General features: G+C 34.7%; 2 protein-coding genes across 4 annotated transcripts; one reads left to right on the top strand and one right to left on the bottom strand.

Annotated features, from left to right (window-relative positions):
- The first annotated feature begins 5,910 nt into the window (after positions 1-5,910).
- On the top strand, positions 5,911-10,686 carry LOC101222601 (TATA box-binding protein-associated factor RNA polymerase I subunit B). Of its 3 annotated transcripts, XM_031881138.1 has the most exons (6): positions 5,912-6,147; positions 7,072-7,300; positions 7,398-7,712; positions 8,511-9,332; positions 9,475-9,611; positions 9,853-10,686. In XM_031881138.1, exons 3-6 carry the CDS (start codon positions 7,421-7,423, stop codon positions 10,468-10,470), a joined length of 1,869 nt encoding a protein of 622 aa, XP_031736998.1. In that variant the 5' UTR covers positions 5,912-6,147; positions 7,072-7,300; positions 7,398-7,420; the 3' UTR covers positions 10,471-10,686. The 3 variants fall into 3 exon arrangements, with proteins under 3 accessions (XP_031736997.1, XP_031736998.1, XP_004152882.1); XM_031881137.1 differs by having other exon boundaries at positions 5,911-6,147; positions 7,072-7,712; XM_004152834.3 differs by having other exon boundaries at positions 5,913-6,147; positions 7,072-7,712; positions 9,856-10,686.
- A 2,524-nt stretch (positions 10,687-13,210) lies between these two features.
- Positions 13,211-18,285, bottom strand: LOC101222842 (TPR repeat-containing protein ZIP4). Its single transcript, XM_004152835.3, has 5 exons — positions 16,817-18,285; positions 15,353-15,542; positions 15,209-15,241; positions 14,452-15,075; positions 13,211-14,117 (listed from the first exon to the last, which is right to left on the bottom strand). Exons 1-5 carry the CDS (start codon positions 18,181-18,183, stop codon positions 13,479-13,481), a joined length of 2,853 nt encoding a protein of 950 aa, XP_004152883.2. The 5' UTR covers positions 18,184-18,285; the 3' UTR covers positions 13,211-13,478.
- Between the last annotated feature and the right edge of the window lie 3,998 nt (positions 18,286-22,283).

Genomic DNA, 22,283 nt, shown 5'->3' with positions numbered 1-22,283 from the left:
CCAAGAGACCTTAAGCTCTGTAGAGTTCAGTACGTGGAATGAGGCTATTAAGAGAAAATTGGATTCACTAACCATGAATCAAACATGAAAATTTGTAGACCTTCCTAAAGGAAGTAAACCAATTAAGTGTAGATCTTCAAAAGAAAAATAAGATCAAATGGGTCAATAGAAAGATACAAGGCAAGATTAGTGGTGGTAGAGTATACTCAAAAGCAAGGTATTGATTACTTTGACACATATTCCTCTGTAACTAGGATAACCACTATTAGAGCCTTAATTGTGCTAGTTGCCATACACAACATTCTTATTCACCAAATGAATGTAAAAATTGTCTTTCTAAATGGTGATTTAGAAGAAGAAATCTATATGACTCAACCAGAATGATTCAAATTTCCTTGCCAAGAAAACAAAGTATGCAAACTTAAAAAATCTCTCTATGGTCTTAAGCAGGCTCCTAAACAACGGTACGAAAAATTTAATGATACTTTAATAAACAATGGATTTAAGGTAAATTCCTCAGATACATGTGTTTATTCAAAGATGTCTGGAGCTAACTGCATATTAACATGTTTATATGTTAATGACATGTTGATCTTTGGGACGGACATGGTGTTAATAAAAGATACTAAGTTGTTCATGTCGTCACACTTTGAAATTAAAGACCTAGGAAAAGCAAACATAATTCTAGGTGTTAAAATTAGGAAAAATGAAAATGGTTTATCCTTGTCTCAATCACACTACATTGAGAAAATACTAAAGAAATTTGATTCCTTCTATGTCTCTCCAGTAAAAACTCCATATGATGTTGGTAAACATCTTAATAAAATAAAAGAAGTGAGTATATCTCAACCGTAATATGCAAAGATCATAGGTAGTATTATGTATTTAATGAACTACACTAGACTTGACATTGCATATGTTGTCAGTAGATTAAGTAGATATACACATAATCCTGACAAATACCACTAGGATGCCTTACGTCATCTGTTGAAATATCTTAAAGGAACGAAAAATAATTGTTTGGACTTTAGTATTAGAGCCTTAATTGTGATGCAAACTGGGTTACAAATAACGATGAGGTAAGCTCTATTAGTAGGTATGTATTTCTGCTCAGGGGAGGAGCAATATCTTGAAAGTCTACAAAACAGACTTGCATAGTCAAATCCACTATGGAATCCAAGTTTATAGCATTAGAGTTGGCAGGACAAGAGGCTGAGTGGATTAAAAGTCTACTAGGAGATGTACCATTGTGGGGGACATCTGTATATGTGTCCATACACTGTGATTCACAAGCTGTCGTAAGTATTGCCAAGAACGGTGTTTATAATGGCAAAAGAAGACATATGCGTCTTAGACATGGAGCTGTGAAACATTTGCTAAAGGAAGGAACCATTTCCTTAAAGTTTGTTCGATCTAAGAAGAACCTGACCGATCCTTTAACCAAAGGACTAACAAGGAAAGTGGTTCTAGATTCCTTAATGAACATGGGCCTAAAGCCTTTCAGAGATCCATTGCACTTGATTTATGTGGTCTATTGCGATAGACTTGATGGTCATAGCCTCTTATTGGGTGGTCTGTTGCAATAGACATGATGGTCCCTAGCCCATTGTGCAGACAACCTTTAATGGACTAGATGGATGTTACTAAAACCCTTGAGTGATCCATAATTTTGTGGATAATGATGAAGTCTCCATGACTTAGAAGAAGTACCAAATCATGGCAAGAAAATATACCTTTTATAGCATGTTCCTCGCCTAAAGGCAAAGTTAGTGCCTTTTATCACATAATCTTGTCTCCTCGCATCGCAAATTACATAAATAGATCCTTAAATGATAGATCAACGAAATTATTATTAAGGCGATGAGAGGCACGAAATCAATTTGCACACTCAATCTCGCATGCGATCTTCGAAGAGAAAGAACAACTATAAATCTCACAACAATAAGTATTGAACATCTTGTAACTTATATTTATACACAAAATGGTTTAGCAAAATCATTTATAAAACATTTGCAACTAATTGCTAGACCATTACTTATGAGAGCTAAGCTTCCTACATTTGTATGGAAATTACACTTGAGTGAGAGAGGAAAACTTACACGACATGCAGATCTTTAAGAAGCAGCAACGCATAAATAGGAACGTACATTTTTAAGTATGATCTCATTCAGTTGCTTGATAGTTACTCGCTTATAGGCTAGCATGATAAAGCTAAGATAGAAGTTTATGCATAGATAAAATACAAAAACCCAAGCATGCTTTTAGACCTTCCACTCACATGGCTTCATAGTTTAACGGTGTGTGTGGCCCTGATCGTGTTCTACCTTACACGATAAGATTTCATGCGACAAAAGTAGCCAATGCAATTAGATGTCTGTGCGATGAAGGCTATGCGAGGAACTGTTATATGTTTTGAGCTTACTTCACCAGAAAATAGTGACATCACCCTTGTGTCAGAAAGTCAGCAATTGATTTGACTTTGCCACTCAATAAAATTTAGGATAAGTATGTGGCGTTGAAACGTGGTGTTTTGACATTGGACCATTCTTACTGTCGGGCATAAGTAATCATTTCAGCATGGAAAGTGTCATAAAAAGACATAAATAGGTGAAATTTGACCATTTTGAAGCTGTTTTTACCATGAGCTTACTCGAGAAAGAATCGAGAAAATTTTCAAAAGAGCTTGAATCTGGGCCGGAGTTGCAAGAAAGAGTAGGGGAGTTCTCAGCTAAGGAGTTAGGCGAGGAAGCGCATAGATTGTGAGTGGTTCTTCTTTAAAACGTTTTTTAAAAAATGATTTCCAATGTGTTTAAATCCTTAAAAATATTTCCATTAAGCCTCAAGATATGTGATTTTTCAAATGCATGCGGTTTATAAATGCATAAAATTTGATATGAATTGAAAGAATTAAATGATGATCTTTTGTACTCTATGCGATGAGAATGCCTTATACTTGTTGTGTGATCTAGTATGGGATGTCTTATCCTTGTTGTGTAATCTGGTATGAGATGTTCTTTGCTTGCTGTGTGATCTGGCATTAGAAGATGTGTTATGCGTGGTAGAATTGATGAGACTTGCTAAATGTATTGAGGCTACTCTGCATAACTGCAACTTGGCAAAAGAGTGTGGTAAACGTTTGAGTTGAAGAAATAGTACAAAGATGTAATTAAATAAGCAGAATGATTATGTACTGTGATTATCAGAAGAATGATGATGAATATGTTTATTCGCATTTATGAGTCTTAAGTTTGGTTTAAAAGGAAATGAGTTTTCATACGATTTGTAAATGATTGATAATGAGATTTAAATGGTGTTAATTGCCTAACACATTGAAATAAATTGCTTTAAACTCCATATTCTTTTCTACGAAGACAAAGTGATTTGGCGAAATCATTGTAACGCATTAAAACAAAAATTGATTTATCATAAGTGTTGATAAAAGACTTTACTCGCTAGACATTTTCGTTTAATATTTCAAATAGTTTGTTTTATCCCTCCTGCCCCCAGGTAGCGGAGGACATCCAGGATTGAGCTTGCAGCCTTGATCGCTTACTGTTCCATTTGGAAACACATCAGTTTAGTAGTGGCCACTGTCAACTCGTATAATATGTAGAAGCTAGGCAAGAGGAGTACTCTAAATGTCGTTTGAGTTTGTGTATAATTCTTTTGAAAGGAACCTTGTACTAAGTGTTGAATGTATTCTGATTTTTAAATATTAATGAAGTTTTCTTATATCATTTAAGTTCATATTTAGTATTTAAGTTGTTGGTTGAATTTAATCTGCTTACTAAGCATTTTGTGTGCTATCTCGCGGAGAGATTTACGTAGAATGTCTAGGTGGTCACTTCTCCACTAAGTCGCGTTCATGATTGATTAACTAAACTGCATGAACTGTTTCAGCAGTTCGAACAATCAGTTTCCTTCATAGCGGTCGGAGTGTCATTTGTTTCCCTTATAAATCGATTAGTCTGATTTTGACATCAGTTTTAAATGGAAACCGACCTTGCCCGACAAATGCCCACCCTTATTTCTCATGCAAGAAATATTTATCCTTAGTTAAACTAATATTCTCTAGGCTAGCCATATATACGTTATTCTTTTCCTTTTTAAGGTTAGCCACCTTATGAGAAAAATGTGTGCACATTGAACGTTTTGAGCTTAGAGCTTGTCTAAGCCTCAACCTTCATGTATTGTTATTAAGTACCTTTGTGTTCCTCGTTGAAGTTGTGTTTTGAGTAGCCATTGTAGATCTTGAGAGGTTGTTCTCTTTTGATATAGTATTTAGGGGAGCCTAAATGTAGTGAACGTGAGAAGATTTCACTCTTAAAAGGGAGACTAAGCATATTGTATTGAGTAGATCTCACACAAAACTTGAAGAAGCATATTGTGGAAGTAGAGGGAACTCAAACTTAGAGGAGTCTAAGTTGAAACGTTGAAGAGCAAGCTATACATGAGTCACTCTAGAGAAAATTTGTCACATAAGTACTTTTGTTGTAATTGTTAAATTCTTTATATAATGAAGTTTCATTCCATCGGACACACTACCCCTAAGATGTAGATGATTTTGCACCGAACTGCGTTATCAATTTCTATGTTGTTTTTTTGCTTGCTTTCGTTATGACCCTCTTGTCGAATATAATGTTAGTGACGTTGTGTTTGGCATTGCACCTCTGTTAGATCCACCAGTTTTCTCATATTTAAACTCTAAACTTTGAAGTTGTATCAATTTAAACCTTAAACTAATAATTGAATCAATTTAGATATTGTATTTTTGTAAGTGTATCAGTTTAAGCTCCAGACTTAATTACATGATTGTATCAAATTAAATCCTCTATTATGTTTTATTTGAATACACTTATAAAAGTTGAATGTTTACTTATTAAAGTTTGCTTTTTCATATTCAATAACCACGTGGAATGTGCAAAGAAAGGACAAAAGGCTAAATTTTATTTTTAAAAATGTCCCTTAACTTTGTAGCTTGAGTAAAAAATATTCCTAAATTCAAAAGTTAAAAAATTGACTTTAAGTTTAGAAAAAAAAAGTTCAAAAAATACCATTTACCATTAATTTTATATGAAAACCATTAAAGTTTTGTTTAAAAATAGTCTTGAACAATTGTAAAATTTCATAAACGCCCGTCAACTTCTAAAAAGTAAAAAGAAAAAAATGTTCTCATTAATTCAACTTTTACACCAATTTTCTCGACACTTAAAATAAAAAACCAAAATCTTAATTTAAAACATAAAATTTCTCCTTAAAGATTCGAAAACAAGAACGAGTCAGATAAAAAAATGAATTTCTCTATTAACACATACTAAACTATTAATATACAACTTCGTTAAAACATTCAAGTCTAAAATCCTTTTGTGCTCGATTGTTCTCTTTATTCTTATTAGAGTTAATATACCTAACTAAAATGTTCAATTTTATTAATTTATTTATTTGGATGGATGAAATTAGGGGAGAAAAAAAAAAGAGAAGGAAGATGGTATTAACAATTTGTGTGGTGTAGAAACAAAAACATTATTTTACTTTTAGCTTTTAAAGTTGAAGAAAACTTTTTAAAACTTTTTGAAATCCATAGTGGTTTTAATTAACATATAGTTAATCATAAAATAAAAAACTAGATATTTTTAAAAGTAGCAAAATAAATTTAAATATTTACCAATTATAGTAAAATTTTGAATTCTATCACTATGTCATATTAGTTACTATCCGTGATAGAATTTGTTACATGTGGTAAATATTAGTAAAATGTATGGATTTTAGAAATTCTCCTTAATATTTTTTATTTTGTTTGAAGCTTAATGATATTTTTTAAACAAAATTTTTTTCAATCAAAATGAAGAGTAAAAGTATGTTTTAATGTTGGCAAGTTGAAAAGTATTTTTGACATAAAAGTTGTATTATTTTTCTTGTGATTTAGTCTATTTTCCCAACAAAATTTGAACAGTTTCATATTCTTTTTCACCTCATCCTTCTTCCTTTTCCTAAACTACCGCCGCCGGCCACCGCCACTGTCGTCTCCTAGCCACCGCCGGTACCTATCTCTCTCTCCAACCGGTCCTCACAGCCGCACAGCCTGTTCTTCAGTCCACCGCTGCTCGCGCCGCTCGCCGCCGGTGCTTGGGTCAAGGCCTTTGTTTGGTAAGGATTGATGTTTTATGGATTTTTGTTGAGTTTTACCCAATACCCATGAAAAATTAGGCTAAACCCCCTTTATATCCCATGTTTTTAAGTGTTGGATTGAGGTCTTGAGTGAGAATTAGCTTACTGTCTAGCACGTACGGGTTCGTTTACGGCGAGTTGTTTCGTGAGTTTTAAGGCCATTGTGTAGACCCTTAGATACCCAGTAATAATTGGTTTAAGTATTGACTTGATCTTGGCCTTTGAAAGGCTTAGAGCTATTATCCATTGGGATTTAATAGGGTATTTCGGTAAATTAGTGTTTGGTTCTCGTTGATCTATAAGCTTTGGAGTTGGTTTGGGTCAAACCACTTATGGGCGAGAATTTTGATGTTTGGTTTTAATCCTTTTGGTTATTTCGGATATTCGGTTTCTTTGGGTTTAAACTTGGATTTATATTTAGGTCCTAATTAAGACTTCTGCTGGATTTATGTCTTATGATTTTATTCTTTAAATGTTTGGTGTGCTAGCGTGCCTTCGGATTTTATTCATCTATGTCCCATTATTTTATTCTTTTAGACCTTTATTCTATGAAAATGTTTTATTTATTTTAATTGATCTTTTAAGAATTTTAGATTTTCAAGCTTATGAATGCATGCAGTAGAAAGTTGAGTTTTTACAGATAACACCTCACTTTCAACCTTTCTAAACTTGTTTGAAGTGCTGTAAATTGGTTTATAACTCTTGGAGATTATATTGTAATTTGGAACTGAGTTGGAGCGTTTGGTTTAAGGCTTAAGTTGTTTTTGGTTGGTTTATTCATTATGGGCACTCTTTGGGATTCTGATCAGGGTTTCGAACTGAGAGTTGTTTAAATATTTCATTCATATAATAATTTGATTGATAATCATTTTCTGAATTTTGCGTTTCCATTTTACCTTCAAGATCTCAAATGGCAGACCCCAGCAACTTGTCTTGCTACAACTGTGGCAGCATTGGGCTTACAGATGGTTTTGATGGCTTCTTCTACTGCCTTCAATGTGGTTCCCAGGCTGATGACATCATCGACACTGGTGTTGCTGAGGAGGATTTGGTTTTAAGAGATGTTGGTAAATCTGGTGCCCCAATCTACTCACAATCTCACACTCGCCGCCGTAATCCAACCGTGTTGAAGGTGGAACCCCTATCTCAGTCTCAATCACTTTTTGGTACAAGTCAGTCTGAGTTCTGGGATAGTCTTAATTTAATGGAAGACCCATCTGGCAATGTAGGTGGAAAGGATGGTGACATTGTGATGTTAAACGATGGTGTCGGGCCTACTGGTCCAGAGGATTTTGGGTCTGGTGATGTGCTATCTGGAAAACCAAGTTTTGAGGAGTATGCTGATGAAGTGAGGATGAGGTATGTAATGGGGTTGCAGCTGATTATGGAGCTTCAGTGCGAAGTTTTGGTGAAGGAATTTAAGGCAACCCCTATAATTTGTGGGTTGGCTGCGAGCATTTGGTTGAGGTTTGTGACTGCTACACGGGTTTTTGATGAGGATTGGGCCTTTCAGACCGTCCAGGAATCTGAAAGCCAATGCCTAGGTTTGTTAACTCGTTACTTCCACTTAAAGTTCTTGTTTATATTTGATTGTCCATTATAATCATTTTGATGCTTGAAAGTTTTAACTGAAATCTTTAGCTTCAGATTTAAAAGTGGTACTTGTGGGTAGGAGACTTTTAATGTATACCTTTTGTTTGATTATTTTAAACATGGTGAATTCTGATGGTTGTCTTGAAAACTAAACTTTTTTTTTAACTAAAGAAACAAATCTCTCAGATGTATGAAATTTAGAGAAAGAGGCTGCAGCCCAATTCAACAGAGTTACAACTCCAATTGGTCAAAAGAGAGGATAGTCTGTACAAACTATAGAAATGAAAGATATACGTTTGCACCAAGTCATAGCATAAGTTCAGAAAAGTTATCAAAAGTGCTTTCCTTGTCGTTGAAAAGGCAGTTGTTTCTCTCCTTCCATGTAATCCATAAAAAAGGATGAATCAAATTCATCCATATTCTCTTCTCAATGTTCTCATTAGTGTAGGGGTGGCCAATGATATTGCATTGGTCATTTTAGCCTATAATATCGTTTGCATATTCAAATATCATAGTTTTTAGTCTATATGGTCATATGTGATGCCTTTCTCCCAAGATTCTTTGTAACAGTGCTTCATTTTGTCTGACATCCTACAGTTTTGCAAGTACCTTTTTTCACCATCTTAGTGTTGGTTGAGTTTTTTTAATTTATTTTTATGTTTAACTATTTTCACCATCTCAGTATTTTGAGTTCTTGCTGTATTTCTTATTCATTTTAGTTGCAAACTGAATGTTTCTTCACTCAACAGATCCTGAACGCATAAGACGTGTTTGCTCTAGCCATAAAGACGAACCCCACAACTTTTATGGTCAACGAGTAGTAGTTTTATGGGTTAAATCTTTAAGAAAGAAGATACCATTATTTAGTACATTAGCTGTTTCGTTTTTGGCTTGCCATGTTGCTCGGGAAGCAATTTTGCCAACAGACATAATAAAGTGGTCACTTGAGGGGAAACTTCCATATTATGCTGCTTTTGTTGACATTGAAAGTCGCATTGGGAAAACTTCAAGGGCTTGTCCTATAAGTTCAAAGCTTATGCATAGGCCCTCTCGAATTTCGTCGCTGCAGAAATTAGAATCGCTGGCAGCATCGATAGCTCATACCATAGGGTTAAATCTTCCTCCAGTTAATTTTCATTCAATAGCTTGTCGTTATCTCAACAAGCTGGCCCTTCCTGTTGATAAGATTTTACCTCATGCTTGCCGCATTTATGAGTGGTCAATGCCTCCTGATTTGTGGTTATCAACCAATGAATTGAGACTTCCCTCTCGTGTTTGTGTAATGTCAATTCTAATTATAGCAATGAGAATTCTGTATAATCTCCATGGTTTTGGAGAATGGGAAAAGAGTTTGTCTGTTGATTGTGCTTCATGTTTCCCACCACATCAGAAGACGCATTCAAGTCCTGCTAATAATTTTAGTAACATGCAGGCTGATAGTGAAAACAGACCCGGATTTACTTCACACGATGTGGATAATCCATCTGTTTCTCCAGAGAACCCCCATCTCACCACTACAGAGTTTCTTCGCAAAATTGAAGCTCGCTATCATGAGATTGCTGAAACTTATGGTATGATTTCATTATTATTGTATTTTTAAAATTAGACCAACCTTAGTAATACATTTGCTTTTACTTATTACTCTTACCATTACTGTTCGCTTTTGTTTCTTATTAAATTACCATTTGATAGTTCTCAAAATTGTGTTGGCAGAATACTCTAAAGACTTGCCGACCTATCTTCAATACTGTAAGGATGTTGCCTTTGCTGGTTCGGAGTCTTTGTTTATTGATGATCACGATGAACAAAAGATGATCGAAAAATTATGGAATTATTATCAGAATGAAAAGGTAAATGATTAACGACTATCATGCTTAAGTCTTGTGTACCTAGATATTGGGAAAAGATTTTATCTGGCGAAATTAATCTGTGCATAGATGTTGAAAAAATGACTGGGATATAATAGTGTTTCTACTTTGCAATATTACTATCTGTTGTTGGTATGATTCTTACCATATCAATGTTTTTTAGTTGGAAAGCAACAATCATAATGCAAGCATAATTCCTAACTAGAAAAAGAAAAATTGTTAGCAGGATTACGATCAAACAGAAGATGTGGATCAAAATGCTGCTTCCAATCAAAAGAGATTGAGGGAAGGTTCCAATGATCGATTATCCAACGAAAGTAAGAAAGTCAAAGGCGAAGAAGACCGTATTAGCAGAGAATCATTGAATAACAGAACTGGGTCAATTGACTCTCGGCAAAGTCATTCATCAAAAAGTTTAGACAATAGTGATGATGATGAACAATCCTCCGTAGACAAAGCGGCTTCATCCCTAACTTCCATAAATGAAGCGATCAGACAACTGAAACTCGACATGGAGGAGAAAAGGTTCTGCTACATTCCCCCAAGGATTAACCCAAAGAGATTCGATTACCTTCACTACTCAAGGAAGATCGACGAGGGTGCACTGACATATGCTGCTCATGCTGATTACTACATATTGCTACGAGCATGTGCTAGAGCCGCACAAGTTGATATTAGGATAATGCATATTGGAGTGTTGAGTCTTGAGAAAAGATTGTCTTGGTTAGAAGATAGAATCCATAAATCCCTTCGTCTAACACCCACAAGTATTACTTGTGAGTTTTGTAGCGATGTGCCTGATCATGTTGGCTCCGTTGGACTCTCAGATTTGGATATTTAAGTGATTTATTTAGTCTATTCTTTTATTCTACTCATCTCTTCAAAATACATGAAAAATATTGAATATGTTGCAACCAATAACCTTAAGCAATCATTTAGGTTGAATGATTTGGGTTAAATTAAAAATTTGGTGTATGGTTTGGAGAACTAAACTCTAACTTTCTCTTTATTGTAAGAATTTAACCAAGAATGTATAAATATAGGTCTTAATTTTTTATCTGCACCATGTCATTTTTCTTCTAAAAGGTTGGGTTTAGAATCTTTTTCCTCTTTTCCTTTGTCATTTTTCCTTTTTTTTTTTTTTTTTTTTTTTGCAATAATTAAGTTAATGATATTGAAAGTTTGGTGAAGATTTGACAAAATTTATCTTTTGGAAGTAAATATTGACTTTTGTGGTGGTTTGATTTCTTTGTTCCGATTAAATTAGCTATATATTTCATGCTTGTTTTTGTAAGTATTAAAATGTGTTTGTAGCTGCTAACTTAAGCATGCCTTAATTAATAATTTATTTTAGTTTCTAAGTATGAACTCCTAACTCTGTTTTGGCCATTCCATCTGGTTGATCAAAGGAGTCTAGCTTGGACGGCTTGAGTGTCTTGTTCGAAACAATGAAGGTTGAGTGATTTTGGAAGGCAGTAATTTTCTTACGAAGTGGGACATCAATTTGTTAGAAAAAGAGAATGTTAGTAATTTAACAAGAATGAGTCGGACTCATTCGTTACAAGTGGAGTCGGATGCACACGAGGTTACTAACTTGTGTCAAAAGGGATATAATATTCTTATCAGGAACTTACATCCCTTGAGTAGAGAACAGTTATATCAAATGATACAGCAGTTCTAACATCTTCTCAAGTATTTCCCCTTGATTTGTGACAAAAGGTCAGATAGTAATTAGTTGGGGTGTCTGCATGTAATTTGTTTTATAGAAAATAAAACAAAATAACTTAAGAAACCATTCAAAAAGTTTTCCAATATAAATAAAACAAGATGTGACAATTCTTTTTAGTAGAACTCAAAAAGTAAAGGCCTAGCAGCTTAAATATAAAATGGTCAATATCATATACACTTCGACTTGTAAATGGTGAGCATTTGAGATGTAATTAAATAAAATTGTGGATTAGACTGAGGAGTATCATATAAGTAATATACTCTTTGAAAATATATGGATGAGAAAGTCGGGTAGATCTCATTTTATTAAGAAGGTTTTCAATGTCCTAACAAAGAGTGATGATTTATGGAGTAACTAATCAAAAGTCACCACAATCTGTATAGAAGGATTTTAACATTGAATGTGGGATTGAAAAGTACTTTCAAATTATAACTATGGTTATTAAAAGAGGATAACAAAAGTTTTTAAATCAAATATCCAATGGTTATTATGAGACAGCTACATTGGAACAACTTCATTGAATAATTTGTATTTAACATGAGAGTACAAGTAAATAGCTATGATATTCTACAAATCACAATCAATCTCTACTACAATATCGTGAAGGACCACGACTTTGCAAGCATGTGTTTGAGAAAAAATCACGAGGTAGTTAGATATCTCATTAGAGATCCAAGAATTTAATGAATAAGAAGTCATTAACCATTAACTAAAGAGTTCCAGATGTTAGTGTCCTAAGACACAAAATTTTAGTTCCATCACATTTTAAGATTGAATCATTTTATACTGTCTATAAAATTGAGTCATCCATACAAAAATATCATAAACATCAACTTTCATGCAAGCAATTCCAAGCTTTGGGTTTCTAAAACAATCACGGATTCATGTGCATTTCACTTCATTCAAATCAAATAATCCAAATGGATAGTATCCAAATTGTTATAAAACTTTATGGACGCTGGATTTTGATTCAATGGGGGCAAGAACTTGTTATTTTGTTTGTAATTCGAATGGGTATTCCATAATTGGTGTGCCTAAAATTTGTTGTTCCGTATTGACGCTTCCCATTTCCGATTTCCACTTTGTTTCACCAAAGTGTTTAGGTTGGATTAGAACTATCTTACCAATGAACTTTACAAGGTTAATTTATGTTTTTGTTCGTAAATGACTCGTTTGTTGTAAGAGTAAGAGGCCAAATGAAAAAACACTCAACTTATAGTAACCAAAGGTTCGAAGTTTTCTTTTTTTGACATCTACTTGTATCACGCAGTGAAATAAATAAACATAGAAAACATTCATAGAAATGTGTAGTGACTCTCAGCCTTCAATTCTAGTTACTCATACTCATTCTTTTTCTATTGCTCTCTCTCTTCCTCTTCCCCTCCCTCTTTCTTGTTACTTATTCTTAATTAGCGCTCCATTATTGAAAATAAAATTTAAGATGAGAAAATAAGAAAGTAGAAATTACACTATATATTATTCATATTAAAAATATACACAAGGATCGAGAACGAGTAAAGAGAGTAAGAGCAAAAACAAGTGCAAGTTGTCAAAGGCATGAAACCAAGAATGAACATCAAAATGAGTCAGAGTTAGCAGTGAGAAGCGAACATCTACAGCAACCACTATGCTTCCAGATGGTCAGAAAAAAGATTTGCATGGTTGTTACAGTAATTTCACCGTGTGTGATGCATGCAGATGGTCAGAAAAACTTTGTTTTTCTAATATGTTGCCTTTTTTTTCATTATATTTGGACCCGAAAAGAGGTCATCCATATACAAAAAAAAAAACCTCTGAAAAGGGAATAAATGATGGTGAAACAGAAAAAAGAAAAAAAAGAAAGACCCCAAACTAAAATCAACGTGGAAAATTAATAATACGTCATTCACAAATGGATTTTTTTAAAGAGCCTTTTAAGTAGCAGTCCATATATTTCCTAAACCTTTAGGACAAACTAGCAAACTTCTTAATTGAATCGAAATCCATGATGTACATAAAATGTGTGTTTTAGCTGTGTTTTTACTTCTCCTTTTCCTCTTTATTGTTTTACTACGTTTGTATTCACATGCCAAACTGAGAGCAAACAAAAAGTTGCATAAATTCGATACTCACAGTTGCAATCATTCTGTCTGCATAGAGAATTTGTTCTGGAAGCCATTAACGAACTCCTCCATGCATGAGCTGTAAGTTTCCATTCCTCCAACATGCCTCGCTATTTCCATCCCCAAATCCATCCATTTCTTTGCCATTTCACACTGTCCCATCCTCACAGGCACAGATGCTCGGTTCCATGCTGTCATGGCAAGCCATTTCCCCTCTTCCAATGGATACTCACCTTCCTTCAACCCCACCATTATCCTATAAGCTCGTTGGTACATTTCATACACAGCCTCATCATCTCCCTCGCCCTTGTTAATGCTTGTTATGCCAACAAGTTTCCGGAAAACAAGCGCAACGGTTTGATAGTCCGGAGATGGGGAAGAGAGTTGCGCTGATAGACACTCTTTGAGTGCGAAGTTGGCAACTTCTTGATTGAATCGGGGACCCTGCAAAGCGTATAGGCCAATCTGAAGAAGATATTTAGAATTGCAGACCTTTGAGCTCGCAAAACTTTTCACCAGCTGTTGTTGTGACACTGTATCGTTTAGCCTTCCATGTATATCATAGGCAGTGACTGTGTAGATGAAGAAGTTCTCTGCTTCTTGACGATGAATCTCTTCGTTGTTGACTTGGTTCTCTGTGGAACTTAACTTCATAATCTGCATATATAGAACTTTTTCAATCACAGCTGATAAGCAAATTCATAATGTAATATAAAGAAAAGAGAGCTCGAAAATCTCACTCAAACTAATTTAGTGTAGAGGGGTTGAAGTTAGAGTATCCTGGTCGATTGGCAGATTCAATTTTCATAAGTACAAAACAAGAAAGTAGTGAAACAGGATCAGTTTAGACAAATTTTACCAATTTTGACTAGTCCATTGGGTTTCAAAATTTAGTTTTAGCTTTGAATCTAGCAACAAAGAAAACGAACTGACCAACTTACATCCTACATGATATCAACCCAAGAAGGGAGGGGAAAAAGGGGGTTCTTACCTTACCAGCTCTATCTAACAATTCCTTGGCTTGTTTGATTTTTGCGTTTGTCAATGTGGTCTTTGTCTGTTCTTCAGAAGCTATCGTAGCAGCTACAGTTAAAGTTAGTGATCTAAAAACTAAGACATTGTGTTCTTCGACTTGCTCTTCATCAGCCAAAGCAGCGTAAAATTTCGAAGCCAAATGCATAAATTCTGAGCATAATTCAAACTTCCTCTCCCTCCCCATTTTTGTCCCAAAGTTCCAACAAGCCACAGAAAACCACTTTTGTTCCCGCTTCCCTACTTCTGCTTCCCCAAAGAAGCAACCAGGCCCAAGTTCAACTGCCCTGTCACAAGCGCGTTTCAGAACTCTAAGGATTTCTGAGTCATCGTTGGATTCTTGAGTGAGGATGGTAACTAGGGTGCGAAATACAACCACTTCTCTTGCTGGCATAGATTTTCCTGTGGAATAAAAATCTAATAAGCTATTAAGAGAGGCAACTGCAACGGGAAAAGCACGGCAAGCAACAGCTTCATGAGCAGAGAGTGAGAGAAAGTCTGGCGTAAAATCAAGGCAGGACATCATGGATTGGATCTGATTAATGGCTGTTGTATTGTCATTCTTTAGAAGAGAGATTTTGAACTGTACAAGCAGAGATAAACATCAAATTCAATCAATCACTTGGCAAGGTAAATCAGAACAATATCATTGAAGATAGATCTGATAATCCTGCATTATATTTATAACATGTGTTATATGGAAGGAGAGCTAGTACCTTCAGGAAAGCACAAGCTATGCTGGGTTCTAGCTGCGGAAAAGAAGAATAGCACTATAAATATCATGCAAGGTCTTGAAAAGTTTTGAGACCCAAATTCTTAGAAAGTGATTTACTTCAGCTTCATATGATGGTTTATCATACCTTTTCAGCCTCATTGACGTATTCCTGAGCTCGATCAAGCTGAGAGAGACCAAGATAGCAAAGACATAGAACTCTAAAGCCTTTGGCCCGAAGATTTCTATTTTCAATGTCGTATGGAATGTAAAGCATTGATTTTTCAAACATCTCAGCACTAATCACGTAACCTTTTGACCGAAAATGATCTGCGGCACTGGAAAGGAAAAAAAGGGCTAGTGAATAACTATCGAATAGAGATACCAACAATTTATATCTAATATCCTGTTCTGTTCATATTTATTTTATTTCATTATCTAAGCTTCATGTTTATGTTTTAATCTTTCATATTTTCCAACGATTAATTTTAGTCTTCCGATTTTAATCCCTATAGGCAATTTCCATTCATCATTGAACAAAAAAAAATGATTCTATTTCAAATTATAACACCTAACCTAGTAATTAAATGTACAAAGACGGTTTTACTAAATACTTGTTGAAAAAATGCTCATCCAACGCAAAAAGTTATTTTCATGCAAGGTTTAAACATTAGAACTAAAGGTTTAAATACTCAAAGACTAAAAGGTGAACTTTTCAAATATATAAAGGGTGCACTAAATATAAGAATCTAGGCAAAACAAAATTTAGGACTTCTCTTGTATTTCATCGACATTAGAAATGAACATGATCTTTCATGGTTGTCACAGTAAAATATCCTTTTTAATAAAATATTGCATTTTCCTATGCACTTTTCTTTTCTTTTCTTTTTTTGACGCAAATTTCCTAGCCTAGTTTTAAAAAACCCCTTTGATCAGTCCATTTTCATGAAAATAATAATTTAATCTTCACTTAAAACTAACTATTTAATCCTTACACCTTCATAATTTGTAACAATTGAATGTAAAATTTAACATCTAATAATTTAATCACTTTATTTCCAAATTTGTAACCATTTAATTCATGTTAAAAAAAAATCTCATCAAAATTAATGGTTACATTTTACACTAATTATAATAAATAACTTGAGAAATAATAATAAAGTGTATTTACAAATATAAGAAAGTCAATTAGTAATAGACTTTTATTATTGATAGTTTAAGATATACCCATATTTATGTTAATCTATCTTCTATCATTGATAGATTTAACAAATTTTAGTATATTTATTGCTATATTTGTTAATGTTTTGAATCTACTTGTTGTATTTGCAACTATACTCATTTTTATTAGATAAAATATTAGAATTTATAATTTATAATCAATATTAGTTGGAAAGAAATTCCATTATACCTTAACAATAGTTCTCAGATGATAGAGAATAAATAGTCACTAATTACAAAGTATAGTGCCTAAATTATTAAATTATTATTTTTATCAAAGTTTTTTAAACTTAAATTACCATATATCAAAAGAGGGGCCAAATATAAATGAACTCATTCGTTAATCACAAATTAAATAAAACTAGAAGCAAAACAGTATGAGTGTATTTACCAATTCCAAAGCAGGGTGTGCATGGCTTTTCTCTGCTTTGCAGTAGTCTCTCCACGAAAAAGTGTCAACACCCTCTCATCTGATACCAGCTTCGCCGCAACTCTGGCCCTCACTTCCGAAACCTCACCCCCATGACCAACAACCTTGTAAGCCACTCGCACCGCCGCCCCTGCACTCACATGGCAACGCCCCAACAGCCCCATGAACACTCCCATGGCGGTCTCTGCTCCAGCTCCTCCCACCGCCTCAAAGTAAGTCTCCACAGCCGAAACCCAAGCGCTTTCCGGTATTCCCTTGTTCTCAATCATCCCTCGCAGCTCCTTCTCCGCTTCCCCATGTCTCCCTAGCCCCAACCAAGCTTTCAGAGCCAAAACCGGCAGGCTTGGATGATTATCCCCACAATCTCCATCTCTCAAAATCCTCACACACTTAATTACACTCTCGAACTCTTCAACCTGCAAATGAACAGCTGAAATGAACCTCAATGTCTTGGATCTTAGGGCTTTAAACTCAACCATATCCTCTCTACCTCTTGCTACACGCAAACCTTTCTCAAATAGATCAAAAGCTTCATTCATCAGCTTCAAAGCCTCGCGGAACGCTTGAGTTTCCCCCTTTGATAACTCGATCTTCCCAAACGACAAGTACTCGTCTCCCAGCGCTTTGTAGTGCTCAGGAGAACCGAACATCAAACCTTTCGCTCGACTAAGGAGCACCATTGCGAGATTCTTGTCAGAGACCTGCCAGGCCGTTCGAGCCCTAGCGATGTTGAGATCCAACAGAAGCTTCTTAGCGTCGGAATCGACGACTGAAGTTAGATCTATCTTGGAGACGATATCCGAAGCCCTCTCGAAGCAACTAGAGGCGAGTTCGAAATTCTTCAAACCGTGCCATATCAATCCGGTCTTGTAGTAGAAGGAAGCAAACTTGACAGCAGGAGAAGGAACTCCAGTGACATCGCCGGCAAGATAGAGGAGGTCGGAGGCGACGTGGCGGAGATTAGCATGGTCAGTAGAGGATCGGCGGGCGGCGGAGGTATTAGAGAGGTCGACACAAGCGTTCCAGAGACGGTAACTGAGCTTCCAGATATGGAGTTTGGTGGAATTGGGGAAGGGAGTGAATTGAGCAAGATGAGTGAGGGAATGACGGAGGTCGTCGGGAATGGCGGGAGAGAGAGGGTGGTCGGCGGCGGAAACGGAGGAGAAGAGCTCAGCCTTCTTGATTAAGGTTTCGATTTGGAGAAGAATGGGATTGAAGAGATGGAATCGAAATTGTGAATTCGATTGTTGTTGTTGGGATTGGGATTGGGATTGGGATTGGGATTGAGATTGAGATTGAGAAGGTGAAGGGATTTCTGCGATCCTCATTTGGGAGTTTTGGCGGGAGATTGTGAAATGAAGGAGTTTTTTCTTTTTCTTTTTCTTTTTAACGAACCAACATGAACCGCCGTAGTGTGTGTAGCTTTTGTTTCAAACTTTGGGATACATTTTTATTTAAACACTAAAAAAAAAGAAATCGAATTTGGTCGAGATTTCTACTAGTTCATCTCTTTATTTTTGAAACTTTGGGATACATGTTTTTAAGAAGAAAAAAAATAAAGATTGAAATCTTCAAAGTAAAGAAATTGAAATTGGAAACTAAATTTTAATAAGGAAATAATCAAATTGAAATTGAGATGGTGAGATCAACTTTAATAAGAAAATATATTTTTTAGGATCTAGAAATTGGAGATTGAAATATCAAGAGCCCTTTTGTTAATGTTTGTGTTTTCTGTTTTTTGTTTCTAAATTAGAAACAAATTTTTTTGGTAAAGTTTCATGATTCTTGTTTTCAAAATAATTGGAAACGTTTCTCTTTTAACTAAGAATTTGTGGGAACAAAAAAACAAGTTTCTCTTGTTTCGTTCTCAATTTTATTTCTTTGTTTCTCTTTTTCTCTTTTATTCTTCTACTCGTCTTCTCCTTTCTCATTTTTGTCCTCTCTCTGGCTTGGCATTCTCCTTTCTCGATTTTGTCTTCTCTCCGGCTAAGTGTTCTTCGTTCTTCGGCTAGGCATTCTTTGTTCTTCGGCTAGGTGTTCTTCGTTCTCCAGCTAGGCGTTCTTCATTCTCCGACTAGGCGTTATTTGTTCTCTCGCTTCGTCTTCTCCCTAACTAGGCATTTTTCGTTCTTCAGCTTCGTCTTCGTCTTCTCTCCAATTTCGTCTTATATGTACAACTTTGTTCCTCTTCTCTCTTCTTCGTTTCTATTCGGCTCTCCGTTCCTCTTCTCTCTTCTCCAGCTACATCTTCATTCTCTGGCTAAGCGTTCCTTTCTGGTTCTTCATTCCTCTTTCACCTTCGTCCTCTGGTTAAATGTATGTGTTTTTTTTTTCTATTTCTAGATTCTCCAGCAAGTCAAAGTATGGTCTGTCTCCGACTGATCTTCATCTCCCTTAAAATTAAGGTTTCCATCACTTGGGTATTGTTTTTGTTGATGCGTTTATTTTTGTTTCTGATGGATTGATTTAAAGCAAATTTAGAGGTTACCCACTCATTGTTATTTTTTCTTTTGCTATTGAAAATTAGAGGTATATTGACTTGGAGTTTTTCATTCAAACATCACATACATTATTTCTTTTTCATGCTCTATTTGAGTAAATACCAGTCTATTTGGGTAAATATCTCAAATAGTACTATTTTTTTTCATGCTCTATATTTCCTTCGTTTCCAAATAGTTTATCAACTCCTACAGCAATAACACTATCACTATCACTATCATTATCAGGTTCAAGAATAATAAGATCTTCAGGTCGCATCAACATTATTAATCAATTGTTAAGGTTGAAAAAATATCAGAACCATTACTCATTCTTGATGGAAACAGTAGATATGCGCAATGAAAAACATGATCAAAATTTTACTCTAATTGCATCTAATCCTATTAGAAATTAACATGCACAACCCTATTTAACTTAAAACTAGGGTTTAAAAAGTCATACTTTCTAGCTTTTGAATTTTCGTAATCTTCTCACGATCTCAAACCCGAACCACCACTATTGTTGACCCACTATTCTCTGGACTTAAAACGGAGTTGTGGGACCCGATGGATGAAGGATTTGTGAGAGAAAGATGAAATTTGGATGTTAGACTTAAGGTGATAGTTGAGAGAGGAAAAAAACTTGGTGAGATTAATTTTAAGAAGAAAAAAACATTAAATTGCCAAAATGTTTTTTTTTTCATATTTGAAAAACTATCCTTTAAATAACCTAATTACATACAAAAATGCATGTAATTAGTTCACCAAAACTCAATAGCTCCATTCCACTAACCATTAGTGCACTTTAGTGGACTAGGTGTTTGCTTCTCATGCAGCCACATATCCCACTATGAGTTAGTAGGATTATCCAACAAAATGTTAGATTTTTCCACTAACTTTAGTGAATGGAAAATTTGTCTTTTCATCATTCAAGTCAAAAGTCAACATTTTGACTTTTTACCATTTTGTCAATCTTAAATAAGTCTGACCTCCCGAGCATGAATCTGCATTCATTTTCTCGACATTCAAAATACATTGAATTTATTGTCGGTTAAAGTTTGACTTTTCAAAGTCAAAAGTCAACCCGTTGAATGTCTACAACTTTGACCATTTCCATCATTTTTCGAACTTTTGAGTATAAATTTTCATTCATATTTTTTATATTTAAATCAAATTTAAACATAAAACTCTATCTTTAATTGATAAACGACGGTTATATCACATATATTTGTCAGTTTCTCTCTTTTTACCTAATTCAAACAATTTGATTAATTCCATCATACTATTCTAAGCTTATTCCATATGAGCCAGCAAGGGAATCTAATGGACCTATAGATCATGGGCTTCAACGATTCAAGATTAACTGGTTAAACTCTTTTAGCTAGACCGAGCTAATCAACATTTGTCAACTAATGGGTCATTCCTATTCCACTAAAGTTTAGTTACACTTCCTTCACTATAAATATAGTTATGTCTATCTGATATAATCATGATTAGTAAGTTAATCTTTCATAGATTGTTTGTAAACTTGCTTGGGTCAAAATTATCGTTTCATCCCAAGATTACATCTTGTTTCTTAATTAGGCTATATACTCAAACTCGATCCATGTTTATGTCTCTACTAAAGTTTAAGTTTACTCGAGATAGTTTTGGGACTTTAGTTTATTGGATTCAAGATTATAGTATTCAATATCACTAATAATTTCTCAATAACAACTTTTTGAATAGAATATGATTTTAGATTTCAAATTATGAGTTTTAGGACATAAATTCCAACAATACTCTAATCGAACAAAAACAATAGTTCAATACTCAAGTCGAAACTCTACTTGCCTAATAAGTATGAATCCAAATATGCTCACACTTAAAATTTGAGATTCTGGAATATAAGAGATTTTGAAGAAAAATGCATTTTGAAGGAAAAAACGCGTAGAAGTTAGGCGACATGAAGGGAATAACATGTGTTGAACCTCAGTGATAGAAAGGTAGACATTTTTGTGTTGTAATGCAAGAAGATTAGGCGAGGAGAGTTAGGAATTTGGGAAAAGTTTTTTAATTGTGATTAATTAGTGGACTACATGTTGAGGTTTAAGTTAAATATGGTTTGGAAAATTAATCAACCTATACAGTAGCACTTCAAGTAGGAACTGACGAACTAAGGGAGGTTAAGAAGTGACTAATTCAATTTAGGACTAGTATAAGAAGGATGGGGCAGAAGAAATGAAGGTTATGTTGAAATATCTTATAGTCACTTTGTTAAAAGAGGTCACTAGACGAGAAAAAGGGATTGGAGTTAGGCAATCAAAGAAGGAAAGAAAACTTAGTATTTTGTGAGTGGTTTTCTAAAATAAAAGAATCAGTGTTCTAAAGCATTATTTCTTAATATTGTATTGTTGTAACACATTTTTAATTTTATTAATGTTAATGAGAAAGCACGTGTAAGGTCCATTGTTGTGAAGTTACCTTACACGATAAGACTGCAAGAAATGAAGATGACCCATGCGATAAAGAGACTACGTAGAGAACTCTCACCACAATATGAGCTTACTTCACCAGAAAGTATGACATCATTGTCCACGTAAGAAAATCGGCAAATGATTTGACCTTGTCATCATATTAATCTAAATCTAAGATAAGGAAATGGCATAGACATGTGGAATTATGGAATTAGACTTTTTCTCGCCACCAGCAATAATAATCATTATGGCATAGGGAACCTCCACCAGGAAAAGGCACTATAAAAAATGAAATCACAGTCATTTTTGGTTGACCTTACCATAAGCTTTCAAAAGGAGAAAAATTAGAAAAGATGACAAGTGCATGCAAGCTAGTACGAAGGAGAACTTCGAGTAAAGGACTAGACACATAAGCTAGCCGTTGAGTTAGTGAGTGGTTATTTTTAGTAAAAAAAATTCTAAACTTTGTTGAATGAATCCTCAAACGTGCATATC

The sequence above is a fragment of the Cucumis sativus genome, chromosome 2, assembly GCF_000004075.3.
Source record: "Cucumis sativus cultivar 9930 chromosome 2, Cucumber_9930_V3, whole genome shotgun sequence".
NCBI classification, from domain to species: Eukaryota; Viridiplantae; Streptophyta; class Magnoliopsida; order Cucurbitales; family Cucurbitaceae; genus Cucumis; species Cucumis sativus.
Note: the sequence above shows the minus strand (reverse complement) of the source record. Positions and strands in the feature narration are given on the sequence as shown.

Bases quoted from the DNA above. Each gene is read 5' to 3' on its own strand.
- LOC101222601 (XM_031881137.1), top strand. From the start codon at position 7,079: ATGGCAGACCCCAGCAACTTGTCTTGCTACAACTGTGGCAGCATTGGG. The intron at 9,333-9,474 runs GTATGATTTCAT...TTGTGTTGGCAG, and splicing joins TGAGATTGCTGAAACTTATG to AATACTCTAAAGACTTGCCG. The intron at 9,612-9,852 runs GTAAATGATTAA...AAAAATTGTTAG, and splicing joins ATTATTATCAGAATGAAAAG to CAGGATTACGATCAAACAGA.
- LOC101222842 (XM_004152835.3), bottom strand. From the start codon at position 18,183: ATGAGGATCGCAGAAATCCCTTCACCTTCTCAATCTCAATCTCAATCC. The intron at 15,076-15,208 runs GTACTAGCTCTC...CTGCTTGTACAG, and splicing joins TAGCTTGTGCTTTCCTGAAG to TTCAAAATCTCTCTTCTAAA. The intron at 14,118-14,451 runs GTAAGAACCCCC...CTATATATGCAG, and splicing joins TGTTAGATAGAGCTGGTAAG to ATTATGAAGTTAAGTTCCAC.